At 40.5% G+C, this 15,440-nt stretch overlaps 1 protein-coding gene across 1 annotated transcript; it reads left to right on the top strand.

The window, feature by feature from the left end:
- The first annotated feature begins 8,090 nt into the window (after positions 1-8,090).
- kcnk15 (potassium channel, subfamily K, member 15) lies at positions 8,091-11,010 on the top strand. The gene is made up of 2 exons (XM_029249832.1): positions 8,091-8,394; positions 9,985-11,010. Exons 1-2 carry the CDS (start codon positions 8,112-8,114, stop codon positions 10,902-10,904), a joined length of 1,203 nt encoding a protein of 400 aa, XP_029105665.1. The 5' UTR covers positions 8,091-8,111; the 3' UTR covers positions 10,905-11,010.
- Positions 11,011-15,440: the final 4,430 nt, after the last annotated feature.

Here is a 15,440-nt window from a genome sequence, read left to right as displayed (position 1 = left end):
ATATAATTTTACAGACACCAACATGGAAGCAATCAACAAGACAGTTCCACATGGATTACAGTAGGTACCAAAATAAGTTTGACTAATTTAGTGAATTTACAGAAAATTTACAAGACTTTTATAAGATTTTCTTAAATTAGCCATTATCTAGGGCATTAAAACTATTTAGTATTTGTGTCTTAAAAGTAACATGGTTTAATGAATGGATAGACATGTAGATAGAAATAAAGATGAGTGAATGGATGGATGCATGGATAGATAAGTCATACAGTAATCACCAGAGAAATGGTATACAATGGTAAACACCTGTCTTTGGTAATTTTAAACACAGAACCCAACTGATTTTTGCACAGAAAATGATGACTATATGGCACGATGATAGATACACATAAAAAATGACAGTGATACAAACATGTAGTCTGTCTTTCTCTTTTGCAATGGAAAATCCTGTCACCTGCCCTGATTTTTCCTCCTGCTGGATAACATCAAGGTGGGGTGATGCAGTTCCACAAGCACACACATCTGCCTTCTTTATGTGACCTCAGCCGTCATCGAATACAGACTGTTTCCAGCACCTCTCTTCTTCAAAAGCAGCACGTCATCCATTGAGATTAAAGGGTGGGATGCAGAGGAACATGTTAATCCAGTGCAGTGCGCAATTAGTGCCTGGCCGAGATGGTTGGGCTCAGACATATACAAGCGTGGTAACTCTAGAATTACCTGCTTTGTCATGGCTCCCAGCGGCCAACCACAGCAAGGCTTTTGCGGTCCACCATAATTTGCATGCTAATTACAAACACCTCCTCATCTCCCAGATGTCATTTGAGTGCAACCAGTTTTATTTGTGGACTATCTCTTTGTTGTTCCTGTGTTGTTTACTCTTCTTAACACTTCTTACCATTTAATCTCATTTGACGTGCAAAAATTAGCACAGCCCTCAAAAGGATATTTTGACCTCTTTGACTTGAAATATCCAGGATTAAAAATTCCAGTCAGTGAACCTGCAACAAGAAAACGCAAAAATTTAAGATTTACCAACCCTTCACAATCTGCATAAATGGATATCATATTGTGAAAAACTTAGAAATTATCTTATAAAACTTGTAGTCAGTTTTAAAATTATGCTGTTATTCAGTAACATGGCAAACTCCTTAAACCAAAAGCAACATGCGACAGAGTTAAATAAAACTAACATCCATGTAAGTAAGGATGGATATTTTGCAGTTATGGTAGAACTGCAACATTATAACTTTATACATATGTGCCTACTGTACATAGTTTGACTTTTGTCTGTCTCTTCCTTGGCCTACTGGAATGTAAAGTTTTTCAGTTATAAGCCATAAATGCATTTTTCTTATTTTATTTTTATTACATTATTTTAATTTCTAGCATATTTTTAATTGCCAAAACTGATGGTTGCTGTTCTTATGCATGCCTTAGTGAATGGCTAAAATGTACAGCATGTGTAGTTACATATACATACAGTATATACTGTACATCAAATAGTAATGTAATGCAATGCCAATAACAGATTTACTTTGCACAAAAATTAACTCAGCTGAAACTTCTAATTGTGCACTTTTCATCTGTCTATAATTTAAAGTCAATCGATAATAAAGTATGGCTTCGCACCAACAAATAAATCCTTCTGTCTGGAAAGCACTCTGGTTACAACCTATAAGACCATCTGTGGATTTGTTCCCTGATACTTACAGGGCCTGATAGTTCACCCTATCTCGATCATACTGCTATATGCTCCTTCACTTCTGGCTGCACGGTGCTTGCAGGCACAAGAAGTCCGAAATCAAAAGCCCGAAGGTTCTTGGTTCTGGATCCAGTGTGGTGGAATGATCTTCCTGTCTCATTCATAATCACTGAATCCCTCTCAGTGTTCAAGAAAGGTCTCAAAACACATCTCTTTGAGACTCACTTCTCTCTGGATCTCCTTTCTGCTCCATAAATTTCCATTATATTATTTGTGACAAATACCTTTGTATTTCCTATTAGTTCTGTATGTTGCTACTCATGTAATCCATCCATTTTCATTAACTTCTTGTCCTGGTCAGGGTGGTCTGGAGCCTATCCTGGAAGCACCGAGTACAAGGCTGAGGATGGATATAGCAGTCCATCACAGGGTAGGGCCTGCTGTAAACTCTCACTTACCCATGCACTCACTGTAGACAATTTACCGGAGCCAGTTCATCAGACCTCCTTGTTTTTGGACAGTGGGAGGAAACCCATACAAACTTAGTTGTATTCAAACAGCTCAGGCACCGTGAGGCACCATGACCTTTAGGTTTTTTTTATGAGTTATACAGGCTTTAGGGAAAAGCGTCCGCTCAATGAATAAATGCAAATCTAAATGTAAATGTACCTCTGATTGTTAAATACAGAGCCTCAGGACACTGCTTGTTTATTGAAAAATTTAACATTTGAAGAGTAGCAATAGAAACAAACTGCCTGGGCTGCAGGTTGATGAATGGTGCTTCATGTGCAATATTTTGGCTAAGAAAACTATGATTTCTAACCACTTCTGGCAGCTGAAATGACATATTTGCTCTCTTACTGCACCAAATATTTTGCTCTGAAGAAAAAAAATTACAGGAAGCCTGTTGTCTTTGCAGAATCCTCTTGTCAACTAAAATGTAATTGATTTTCTCTACACTGATTGTGGACCTGAAGGGATTCAAGTGGTTACTTTATATCAAACATAAATCTTGAATCCAAAAACAGAGTATAGACACAGTCACAGCCATGGTACTAAGTAAATTACTGAATCCAGCTTGATCTGGCAACCCAGTGATGCAGTCATGGAGAAAATCCCTTCATTTGCTGTTTATAGAAAAAGATTCTTGAATACAGTGATCACTTTATAAAACTGGCTGAATTAGAAACTAGTGTATTAATAGAAAAAGGTCGGCTTTGTTTAATAATCTTTTTAATAAAATAAAATTCACAGTACAGCGAGTCTAGGACAATAGCAGTTTTCCTGGTAACCATGGAAACAGTCTTCTCTCTTGATGTCTCTACATACAGTACTTTTCTGGAAACCCTTATATATCTACTTGCTTCCATGTAGCTGGGTGCCCATATAGCACTACATACACATTTAAGATGGCATCAACAAGCTGAATAAACATAGGCAAAAAGGGATGATATCTCACTGCTATCTGCATGCAATACATGGCATTAAATGCTGTAGCCCATCTGTTACTGTTGGATATTTACTCTCTATACCAGTAACTGTTCACCCACTACACATCAAATATAAGTGAGGGTAGTGTCACTTGCAGAAGTTCTCTGACAACTCTGCAGAAGTGGAATTTATAGAAGTCAGTGAGGAAATGGAATAAAGGCATCCAACTGAGGACTTTATTTCATGGTGTAAGGTAAGCCGTCTCCAGCTCAACATCAACGAGACAAAGGTAGTGGTTGCTTTAAGCCATTTTAGAGAGCCTAGTGCCTGGATACCATCGAGGGTACAGACATGGGTGCTGTTCACTCTTACGAGTATCTGGAGGCACATATCAACTACAACCTGGTCTCACAGTACAAATTCACTGTCTAACAAAGGACAGAGCAAGCTGTACTTTCTCAGAGGGCTTAGGTTGTTTAATATGTGCAGAAAAAAATTTTCACGCACTCTACCTGTCTGTAGCCACCATTATCATCTTTCATGCCGTGGTGTGGAGGGGGGAGATCTCTCTTCTAATAAGAGCCATAAGTTCAAAACTTTATAAAGAAAGCAAGTCCTGTCATGGGTCTGACCTTCAACTCAGTAGAGGAAGTCACAGAGACCAGGATGAAGAGGAAGGTAGTATTCATTATGGACAATGGCTCACATCCCCTCCATGAAGTGATCACCATGAGTTCTTTTAACCGCTGGATAATTCAGCTACAGTGCACAAAGAAGTACTTTTGGGGGCCCTTCTTACCAGTAACGCTTTACCTCCATAGTGCCGCTCAAGGGCCTGTTCCCTCAATGCAGAGGAGCAGGGAAATAACTTGTGACCTTAGAGCAACTGAGGTTTTAATTGTTTCTGTATTTGTTATTATTGTTACTTCTAATATATATATTCTTTTGTTTGGTACAATTCCGCACATTGCTGATACGTTTTGTGTCAAGCTGCTCCATGTGAATTTCCCTGCACATATTAATACAAGTATAATCCTATACCATCCTATTGTAACACTACAGCTCACAAACTGTTGTGGACAGAACAGACAGAACAGTGCTTTTATGATGTTTACTGTGTGGAATAATCTTTGCCTATTAAACCCCTAACAACTGGTAGTATTGTAATTACAGACCTGATACTGCAAACCACTATATGAGTGACAGGTTATCTATCAATTATAAGTTAATAGTATGGATTTAATTGTAAAATTTAGTCTAAACACCTGCTTTTAACTCATTTTTATACCTCTGATGGTTAATTACTGAAAAAAATACCACAGCTGGTACCACAGTGGTTAGAACTGCTGCCTTTGGATCCAGTGGTTGCTCTTTCAAATCTCACCTACACCTGTAGTATCCCCGGCCAAGGTACATACCCTTGATTGCTTTGGTAGAATTACTCAGACGGTTAAATAGTTGTTGCCTAACATTGTAAGTCTCTTTGGAGAAAGCATCTCCTACATGAACAAATACACAATGCCTGTGTCAAATTCAGCTCAAATTGTTCATAATTCTAATTTGGCTGTATATCGAAAGTGTTGATGAATGAAATTGATTTGATTGTTAATAAATGCATAATATAAATTGTGCTTTGGAAAGGTCAGCATTGTAAGCTGTACTCTGTGAGAATAATAAATTATCTAAGTGTACTATGAACATGTTGGGCATTCATGTGTTTAAAAGTTACCACGTCACCAAGGTAGGAGAACAGGACAGAGCCACCTGGTTCCAAGACTCATTTCTCCTCCTCATTACCTCTTGGACAGCCAGAAATAAATCTTTAACAACACCATATTTTCTGGAAATGCCAACTGTAATCCAATGCAACAAAGCTCAGACTTTAGTAAGAAAAAGTGAAGGCGTTGTTCTGAAAAACAGTGAGAAATCATACTACCATACATTTGAAATCAGGAATTCTACTAAGGCTGAATATGCAGTATGGAGATGGTGATGGAAGAAGTTGGTATTGAATAGTTGTCTTTTTCATCTTTTTTGTAAACCAAAAAGACCAGATCTGTCATCCTAGAAGCATGTCATAGGATAATAGTAGTCATTTTGCGCTGTTATGTAATCATGAAAAATACTGGCTTTCGAAAAGGTATGAAAATCCATTTTACTGTCTCTTCACAAATGTAAGCCTAAAAAGACTGATAAAAAAGACTTCAGTGAGTGTTCCCTTCTATGTAAAATAAATTATTCTAAAAAAATTTGAAATTACATGTGCAATTTATAAAATTTAAACACATTCACAGCTCAAGGACATTAATTACATTTTTACACACAAATGTAGCCCATCCAAAAAAAATTGCCATCTGTGTTTAAAGTTAGTTAGTTAAGTGCCATCGACTTGGGTTTGAGTCATGGTGACTTGATGAATTAAAGAGCTGAAAAGAAATTGGTTTTGTGCTAGTTTGGCGAGCTCTTCCAGTGTCGCCCCACTGCTATTGTCAGTGTATCAAGCAATCTCATTGAGGTCTTCCTCTTCTCCTTGTTCCTTCAATCTTCCCAGTCATGACATCCTTCTCTAATGATCGTTCTCTTCTAATTGTATGACCAAAGTATGATAAGTGTAATTTCATTGACTGAGCTTCAAGTGACACGGTCGGCTTTACATCTTCTACAATCAACTTGTTTGTTCTTCTAGCTGTCCACGGAACATGCAATATCCTTCTCCAACACCAAAGTTCGAATGAATCTATCTTCTTTCTATCTTGTTTCCGCACCATCCAACTTTCACACCCGTAGTTTACTACTGAGAATACAAATGCCTGAAAAAAACCTTATCTTGGTCTGGATTGTTATATTTTTGCTTTTGAACACCTTATCGAGAACTTTCATTGATGTTCTACCTAGAGTAATCCTACGGAGAATTTCTTGACTGCAAGTTGCTTCATCGTTTACATGAAAGCTCAGCAGGTTGAAGTTTGCCATCAAGCTTAAAGTTCTCAATATTCTCTGTAGTCATCATTTTCATCTTTTTTATGTTTAGTTCTAGACTCATATTAGTTAACAATGTCATACTGTCAGCGTATCGCAAATTGTTTATGTTTCTGCCTCCAACGCTTACACCAACTCGTTCTTCTGATAAGTTAGGTCGTGTTTAAAGTACAGATTCTTTTTTTTTATTGTGCAGTCACTTACCAAATCTTAACACCAACCCCTATTATAACCTTCCCTTAACAACCTTATTAAATGACAGGAAAGGTTGGGCGGTACATAAACATGAAGATCCTTAGACAAAGAGCTCAAGTTAATGTGTGACCGCATGTCCACTCTAACTCAATATTGACAGAGTCCTAAAAATGGAATGAAAGCATTCAGCACCAAGGCTAGCGTCTGCCCCCCAGGACACCCAGTATGCCTCAGGGCTATGGCCGTGACTGTACATCGGCTCTTTCAGATACATCATTAAACTTCTACAGCTTTACCACCCCTGCTGCACTTGCTTGACACTGTAAATTGTGCCTAAGAACATTTGCTGCTTTAATGAAATTTCCACAGTGATTAAAACTCTTCTGTTTCATTGCAGATGTACTTGCACATATCAGCAATATTCTTTGTCAGGTGTCATAATTGTACGAGCTAAAAGTGTTCAGAAGGTTACAATTTAACAATTAGATGCTAACATACCAGGATAATGCACTTTCACAGTAACTTATTCATTCTAGTACAACTGCCAGTGCTAAAACCACTCTGAGATTGAAAGAACCTATGAAGGTATTTCTTTAAAATTCAGGAATCAGAAAAAAAAAAAAAATGCTGTTGGTGTAATACTGCCAGCTTTACGGTGTTTTCTTAAATATGACTATTTCCATAGCTGAATGTACTCTGGCTTTCAGGCCACGACTGTATCGCTTGCAAGAGCACTGCAGGTGAATTCTCATCTGCAATGTGATTATTATATCATCTCCCGACGCTTGTGGAATAACATGTGAGACAGATCTCTATTACTCTGTGTCAGAAATCAATTTTAACTAATTTAACGCTATAAGCCGTGTCTGTTGAGATGAAAAGCCTACCTGGAGGAAACGCAGTAAGCGGGGAAAGCCAATAAACTATGGATACGTTTCAAATCAATGCATATTTTATAGGACAAGAAGAGGTAAACATGTCTCTATACACCAGCTACTGCATAATGTGCCAGCCAAACATGATGTGTTTATGGCTCCAAGTTTTACACGACTGCAGTTGCTGGAGATGGATTTACTTCGGTTCTATACTGGATACAGAAAGGTACTGAGTGAAAAAATTAAAAACAAATTAAGAAACAAAAACAGAAACATTCTGGCAGCAGATGGCCTAGTGGTGATGGCTATGACCTTACAGTGTGAAGATACCTGGGTTTGAATCCCACTACTGCTGTAGGTCCCTTGAACAAAATGTTTACACTGATTTGACACAGTAAGAAGACCCTGCTGTATAAATGGGGGCATCACTGTAAAGATGCTTATTTAACACAGAGAGTCACTTTGCACTAAGACGTGAGGTAATGTAGGCTAATAATAAGTGTATAGACTGTTCTGCCTCAAATAAAGCATCGTTTCCACCTGTAACTGTTTTGATTTGCATAGGATGCTAGATAATTAACTGACAGGCTCAACTCGAAAGATCTGGATACATCATAATGGTACGTGTAAGTAGAGAGCAGGAAGAGACAAGAGTTCAAGCATGTCGACCTGTGTGCGCGGAATTCATTCTGCGTGCTGATTTTAAACGAAACGCTCCAGTTTTTCACTCGACACAAGTTAATTTCTCTGATTTTCTGTTGAGCAGTAAGTGCGTCGTCAGTCGCTCGTCAGTCGGGTCTCCGAATTCCCACGCGCCGATGAGGTGGTCACGCGCTCCACCTGTTTGTTCCTCGAGCTCGGGTTCCCCCGCGCCGCTCAGGTCCTCAGTCGAGCCGCCCGAGCCGCGCGCCGCTCCGCGCTCCGCGATGAAGAAGCAGGACGTGCGCGCGCTCGCGCTCATCCTCTGCATGTTCTCGTACCTGCTGGTGGGCGCCGCCGTGTTCGACGCGCTCGAGTCGCAGTCGGAGAGCGCGAGGAAGCGAGTGCTGGAGGAGAAGCGCGACGAGATGAAGAGGAAGTACCGCTTCTCCGAGGGGGACTACCGCGAAATGGAGCGCGTGGTGCTGCAGGCAGAGCCGCACCGCGCCGGCAGGCAGTGGAAATTCGCGGGCTCCTTCTACTTTGCCATCACGGTCATCACGACCATAGGCAAGTTTACTCTGTCTGTCGCACCTGGGGCTCGTGGTCCGTGCAGCAAAGCGGCTCCTGAGTCCTGGCTGTCCTGACCTGTGTCGTTTCCCTTCCCTTCCCTTCCCGCTCCCGGCCACGCCACATTTTCCGACACTTACATACATCTCATTTCATCTCGTTTTGTTTTGTTTTCAGTAATGAACTGCCGGATTTAAATGTAATCGAGCTACAGAAACACGATGCGTGCTGCTGAACCACATCATTTGCTGCTGCATCGATCTTTCTCTTACTTTTAATGAGGAGGCTTACAGTGCAGATGCTCCCCTAGGCTACTAGGGCGCCCCGTTATTATACGCTGTTCGCCACATGCCGCGCGCTGCTCTATTTAAGAGCACATCTCGCTTTAAGACACTTTCACCCCGCAGAAACACACGCGTTGATGTATTTTAACTCAAAATGAAAAGTTACCAAAATAAAGTGAGCGCATATTTGTATTTTATGATCACCACCAGGGTGTTTTTTGAAGAAAATACTCTACAGGTACAGTGCTTTACAGTAAAGCACCGTATGTGTTTTCTGCAGAAGTTGTGTCCTACTGTATTCGATTTGCTGTACTACCATAATGTAAATACAACATCCTAAGTCTGTTTTGCATTGTAAAAAAGTCCAAACATCACTGATGATGAGTCCATGGGCATGGCTAGACCTGTGCGAAAAATAACACTAGTATGGCACGGCATTGTCCGAACCGCTTGTCCCACATGGGGTCGCAGGGAGCCAGAGCCCAACCTGGCAACACAGGGCGTAAGGCCAGAGGGGGAGGGGACACACCCAGGACGGGACGGCAGTCCGTCGCAAGGCACCCCAAGCAGGACTCGAACCCCAAACCCACCAAAGAGCAGGACCAGGACCAACCCACTGCGCCACCGCACCCCCTGCAATAACACTAGTATTTTATTTGAAATACTTATGGGATTTAAAGGAGACACAGCAGCACACTGGGTGAATGCACTGTCTCTTAAACTGCTCGATGGGTCTGGGTTTGAGTCCAACTCAAGGTGTGTGGAGTTTCCATGTTTCTGCCTGTATCTGCAACCCCCAGACATGCGCGGAAGAATGTGCTGGCAAACCATTTCAGTTCGTCCCTTGCCTTGGAAGACATTTCACTGGTTTATTGTGGGTTTGGGGTACCAGCTGATAATGATATTTAGTGCTAGGTCATCTAACGGTAAATGTAAAGTTTAATTTCCCAAATATAGGTAACCTAACTATAGTCACTGCCAAAGACTGTGCTTTTTGCACAAAAGTAGAGAATGAAACCGTTAGTGTTTTGACTTACAAGTATTGCATGCAATGATGTTTTTATTCCGATCATTACAGAATGTAGGGCGACAGTAATGTACGAAATGAAATATAGGCAAAGATCATAAAATCTAGAACAGCAGTGTGAGGGATGGTTTCAGAATCAAGATATAAACCAGCATTTGCTGAATTTGTTAACCGTGCTTCATCAATACATTGTAAAAAATGCTATGAAAAGCAAGAGGAATACAGAGACTTGTTTGATGGAACAGTAAATCCAGCACTGCTTATGATGAACCCCTGCAGGTTATGGGCATGCGGCTCCTGGCACCGATGCAGGAAAAGTCTTCTGCATGTTCTATGCAGTCCTGGGCATCCCGTTGACACTGGTAATGTTCCAGAGCCTTGGTGAGAGGATGAACACCTTTGTACGCTTCCTGCTGAAGAAAATCAAGGAGTGCTTGGGCATGAGGAGGACTGAGGTATCTATGGAGAACATGGTGCTGGTGGGCTTCTTGTCCTGTATTGGGACCCTCTGTGTCGGGGCTGCTGCCTTCTCTCACTTTGAAGGCTGGACGTTCTTCCATGCCTACTATTACTGCTTCATCACGCTCACAACCATTGGCTTTGGGGACTTTGTGGCCCTCCAGAAAAAGGAAGATCTCCAGGAGAAGACACCATACGTGGCTTTCAGTTTCATGTACATTCTGGTGGGCCTGACAGTGATCGGGGCGTTCCTGAACCTGGTGGTGCTGCGTTTCCTTACCATGAACTCAGAGGATGAGAGGCGTAACGTTGAGGAGCGCTTGTCCTGGAAGAGGGAGCAGGGTGCTATTGCTCTGAGTATGTATGAGGATGGCCAGAGTCGGAGCTCCCTCTTCCTGCCCATGGAGGAGGGTACCAGTCACACCAACCTAATCGTCCCCATGAACGAAGAGCCGGAATCCAGCCAGGGAATGCGGCCCTTCAGGCCCGAGTCTCGCATTAGGTCCCTCTGCTCCTGCTTATGTGACCCTCTGGGTGGCCACACTAGTCCCCTGCTGTCACACCGCCAGCACCTAGACTGCCATACCAATTCCGTCTACCACAGCTCCATCTCGTACAGGATTGATGGGGGGTCCTTTGGCACCAAAGACAACATTGCACTGTTCTCCAAGGGCAGCACTGGGTACACCAGTCCCTTCCTGTTCAAGGACTTCTCTCACACTCGGCGGAGGTCGGTCTAGCACAGCTACTCAAAGGAGGCCGAGTTTGTACAAAGTTGATAATATTTTTCTACACAACAGAGACAGAATATGAGCTGTATAACCAGTGAAAATTATAACATGGAGCAGTCGTGGTACACATTTCTAATTATTAAATCCTGCTTTCTGTTATTATACCCAGCAGGACTGTCAAAAATTTTCTTGTGTTAAGGATCAGTCTTGTTGAGTTATCATAGTTAATAAACTAGCTTGATATCTTGTCCCTGCAATGAATGATCAAATGCACTCTGTTGAATGACGGAGAAATGTGAATGTTTAATGCTGAATTTGTATTCTTCTTACATTATTATTATTAAACATAAGACCTGGAGCATGGATTGAAGCATGCAAATGAAACAAAACACACAATCTAGAAACTGATTGTGATTTGATTTTCTCAAGGTTAATTCATTTAATGACTTCTCTCTTTTTCGTTTTCAATTTTGTTGCTGTTTTATCATTTGTATTCATCAAACCCTAAGGACAGATGGTGAGGAACAGTAGTTCTTTGCTTTCAAATCAAAAGTTCCACTCCAAAGAACTCCTCCCCTAGAAATGAGAGAGTTTCTTTGAAAGGCCATTGTTATATTGCTAACAAGACAATTTCCAGCAGTGCCGAACTGATTTTGAAAAAATTCTTTATGCAAATCATAAGAAAATTTCCTTTTTCATTCCATCCATATTTAATAACTGCTTATACACTTAGGGTCATGGGTTTTCTGGACTGATTCCTGGGAAGCTTAAGGCATGGCATGGTGCTCAGCCTGGGTGAGATTTCAGTGCATCACAAAATGAGAAAACTTTATTAACAAATAACTCAGTCTTTTATATGCCTCATATATCTGCTCAGTGCTGACAAAAAATACAGTTTCTTCAATCCCTATTTGTAAATCCTAAAATATAAAGGAAAAACATTTTTCATGCTTTAATATGCTAATCTAATTCTGGGATTCCATATGTATTTCATTTATGTGGGTTTAAATGTATTGTAAATAAAGCCACGTAGTGTTTGAAAACTCCTACACTGTGTTTAAGGGAGCAAAACACCCCCATTTAAATATCTTTAATTCAAAATGTGGAGAACATGAGCAGTGCGGATTTCATTGGTTTGATGCCATGGTCATTTACATTTTAGCTTTCCTGCATGCAGGCAATGGATAAAAATGACTTCTTTAGTTTTGTGTCAGAATATCGCCCATTTCTTTATTTAAACTTGTATTTCAGCATCTGTATCTTTTAAAAGAAATTGCTGCAAATTCTTGAGAAGTCTCAAAAAAATACAGCTGACAAACTTCGCATAAGAATCTTTGAATTTTTAATATGTTTTAAACTATTTAACTGTACAAGTTAAAGAATTACTTTTAAAACAAGGTAATGGAAATCTAGGGAGGGTGAGGGGGATGGATGTTTTCCTAAAATAGATTTTCCTGTCTTAACTAGAGGCTGCATTCATATTAGCAATTATGCCAGACAAAGAAGGGAGATGATTAGTGAGTGGAGCAGGTTGGTTTTGCAGTTTCACCTGTTCTAATGCTGATTGTGGTAGCAGAAATGTAATAAAACCACTGGCATGTCAAGTGTCTCTTATTGGGCCTTTTGCCCTTCAGCTGGATCCCCATTAGGTATTGAGAACAGCATGGACCAGTAAGTCAACTCCTGACTGACTGCAGTGTATGTTGTTTTACAGCTTTTTCAAACCGCAGGTCCAGTTAGGGGAGAGCTATTCTTCTCATGGTCTCGAAGGGCCAAGTCCAGCGGGTTTGCAGCTTTCTTCACTTCATGTTGAATGATCCGGTTCAGTGTCCAGAAGGAAAAAAAAAAACCCTTCTGGACTTACTCTGGTTGAATAACTGAGAATTATAATAATAACCTGATTTAATCAATCGGTTTAAGTTATTAGGTTTAATCAATTGCACTTTGTGACCCACTAGAACTGTTGCCTTATTAAGTTGTTAGGCACTAGCAACTATATTAATCACTAGTTACAGGCACAGAACGTATTTTAACTGTGCCTTGGGGTACACTTGAAATATCAAATTAAGTGACATATTGTCCAGATAACCCCATCAAACGAATGCCAAGGTGAAGTGAAAATCAACTTAATAAATGATATTATCTTTTGCATCTTTGGATGTTTTCCTCATTGGGTTACTTTTCCCAATAAGCTACTTTCAGCCTTTTAAGAACGTGGTGAGTTTTCCATCAAAAAGATGACTTTAATCAGCTGAGTGCCAAAGCTCAATAAAAAGCTGCAGACAATATAATGCTGACAGAGCAAGGATGCCCACCTTTAGACTTGGGTCTTGTTCAAGTTTGAATAACAATTTACACAAAACTGCTTCTTTGTGTTCAAATTCCCATTAGTTTCTCTGTTAAAGATAAATAATGCTGACTATACTCTGTACTTCAACTGCATGGCTGTGGGCTGTCATCCTCCTATTTTAGGGGCAGCAGGTGTTGAAAGTAAAGATGAATGTTAAGAAGGTTGCTGGTTCAAAGTGTGCTCCTTGATCAACATACTTTCCCTGCATTGATACAGTAAGAATACACTGCTGTATTCGTGAGTCAAACATTGTGAAGTAACACACACACACACACACACACACACACACACATTTTCAGAACTGCTTGTCCCTTACGGGGTCGCGGGGAACCGGAGCCTACCCGGTAACACAGGGCGTAAGGCCAGAGGGGGAGGGGACACACCCAGGACGGGACACCAGTCCGTCGCAAGGCACCCCAAGCGGGACTTGAACCCCAGACCCACTGGAGAGCAGGACTGTGGTCCAACCCACTGCGCCACCGCACCACCCTTGTGAAGTAACATTGCATCTATATCTGACATTCTAAGTTATACTTCCAAAAACATGTCAGCTAAAAAAAAGCGTAAATAAAAATGTGTCCAACTGTAGAACCTGAACTGTTTACAAGTATGTTTTATGTTAGAGATACATTCAAATGGATGTGATTCCAATGACAGTTCAAAGCACAAATGAAGCACTAACATTTGTCCTTTTTTTTTTACTCGGATGGTACTCGGATTTTGTGTGGCTTTTAAACAGGTATAATACAGTAATTGCATATTTATGTGAGAAGCATTTTTTGACACTGTTTTGCAAGGTTATCAATAACTTTTGATTGCAGTTTTTGTAAGATTAGCAAGATTAGCATAATATAAATTATGCAGATATTTAGGAGTTGCTACATTGTTGAACGGTGGAATTGTTCTCCGTGTATACTTATGTTATTAGAATCTCACTTTCCTCTTCTTACTATAATAAGATTATTGTAGTACACTTTGTTCATGGCAACCAGCTTCATTTGACCTGTTGTTATATCACTTACTACATTTAATACATGAAATGAACAATAATTCACCTGTCCTGAAAAGTAAAAATCAAAAATGTTACTGGTAATTTGAATTTGAAATGTCAAAAAGTACATATGCATCCATGTTTTGTATAAGAATGTAAGAATCAGAGACTAGCATCATTAACCTGTTTGAATAGGAGATACTCCAGCAGGATGTCATCTTACTCTCCTCAGAATGGACTTGTTATCTGTACATAGGCAGTTGACAGAACCTGTTCCCTTGGTAACGTTTCTCAATCCAAATTCTAAAATGAGTTGTTCAATGAGACAAGATGGAAAAGGGCGGAGGTGGGAGGGAAGGGTCTTAAATTCCCAAGTCTTTCTCTTTATAATTAAAATTGTATTCTTCGTGCTCGGTTAAATGTGATCTGACTTTTACTTTCATTACTAACCTATATTTAGCCCATATTTATCTGACACCTGTGTCTAAGACATTATGTAGTGTCAGATAATCAAGAGTTACCTATTTGCGCTAGAGTTAATATTTAGCTGACACTTTTCTCCTGAGCAACTTAGAGCGTTAAGCTACTTACACTGATTTACCCAGTTGCCCAGCAAGACAAATTTCACTTCACTTCAAGGGTAGCGCAGCAAGAGATTGAAACCCGTGATCTCTGTGTCCAGAGGGAGCAGTTCTACCCACTATACGTCCTGCTGCCTTATACAAGAGGGTGTTTTTATGGTCTCAATTCAGGGTAAGTACTGTACCCTGATCAAAGGTCCTTCAGCAGCAGTGAGCTTCAGACAAAGTACATTCAGCCTGCAAGACAACAGCCCTAAACTGTACAAGACTCCCTGGATGCAAGGCCCGCCCCTTCAGCTCAGTGTTTTCTGCGTGGAAGACCACCAACCAGCTGGAGCCTCAGGGACACGAGGGCAGCACGTGTTCCTGTGACCAGGACGCCCCCTAGTGGCGAGGATTATCGGAGCGCTTTCGGGAGCCGCAGCTATTGCAGCACACCTGCAGAAACAAACAATTAAAAATAAAAATCACAGCAGCGGAAAATTGCAGAAAATGAGCCAGTTGTGATTACATGTATAATTACCAGCCTTTCTGTGAATTTACAAATAACATAAATATATTTCATAGTTATAGTAAACATATTTAACCCCCAGAAGGTTACAGTTGCTGAGTTCAGAAGTTTC

The sequence above is a fragment of the Scleropages formosus genome, chromosome 2 (assembly GCF_900964775.1).
Source record: "Scleropages formosus chromosome 2, fSclFor1.1, whole genome shotgun sequence".
Taxonomy (NCBI): Eukaryota; Metazoa; Chordata; class Actinopteri; order Osteoglossiformes; family Osteoglossidae; genus Scleropages; species Scleropages formosus.
This window is presented reverse-complemented; position numbering and strand designations above follow the sequence as displayed.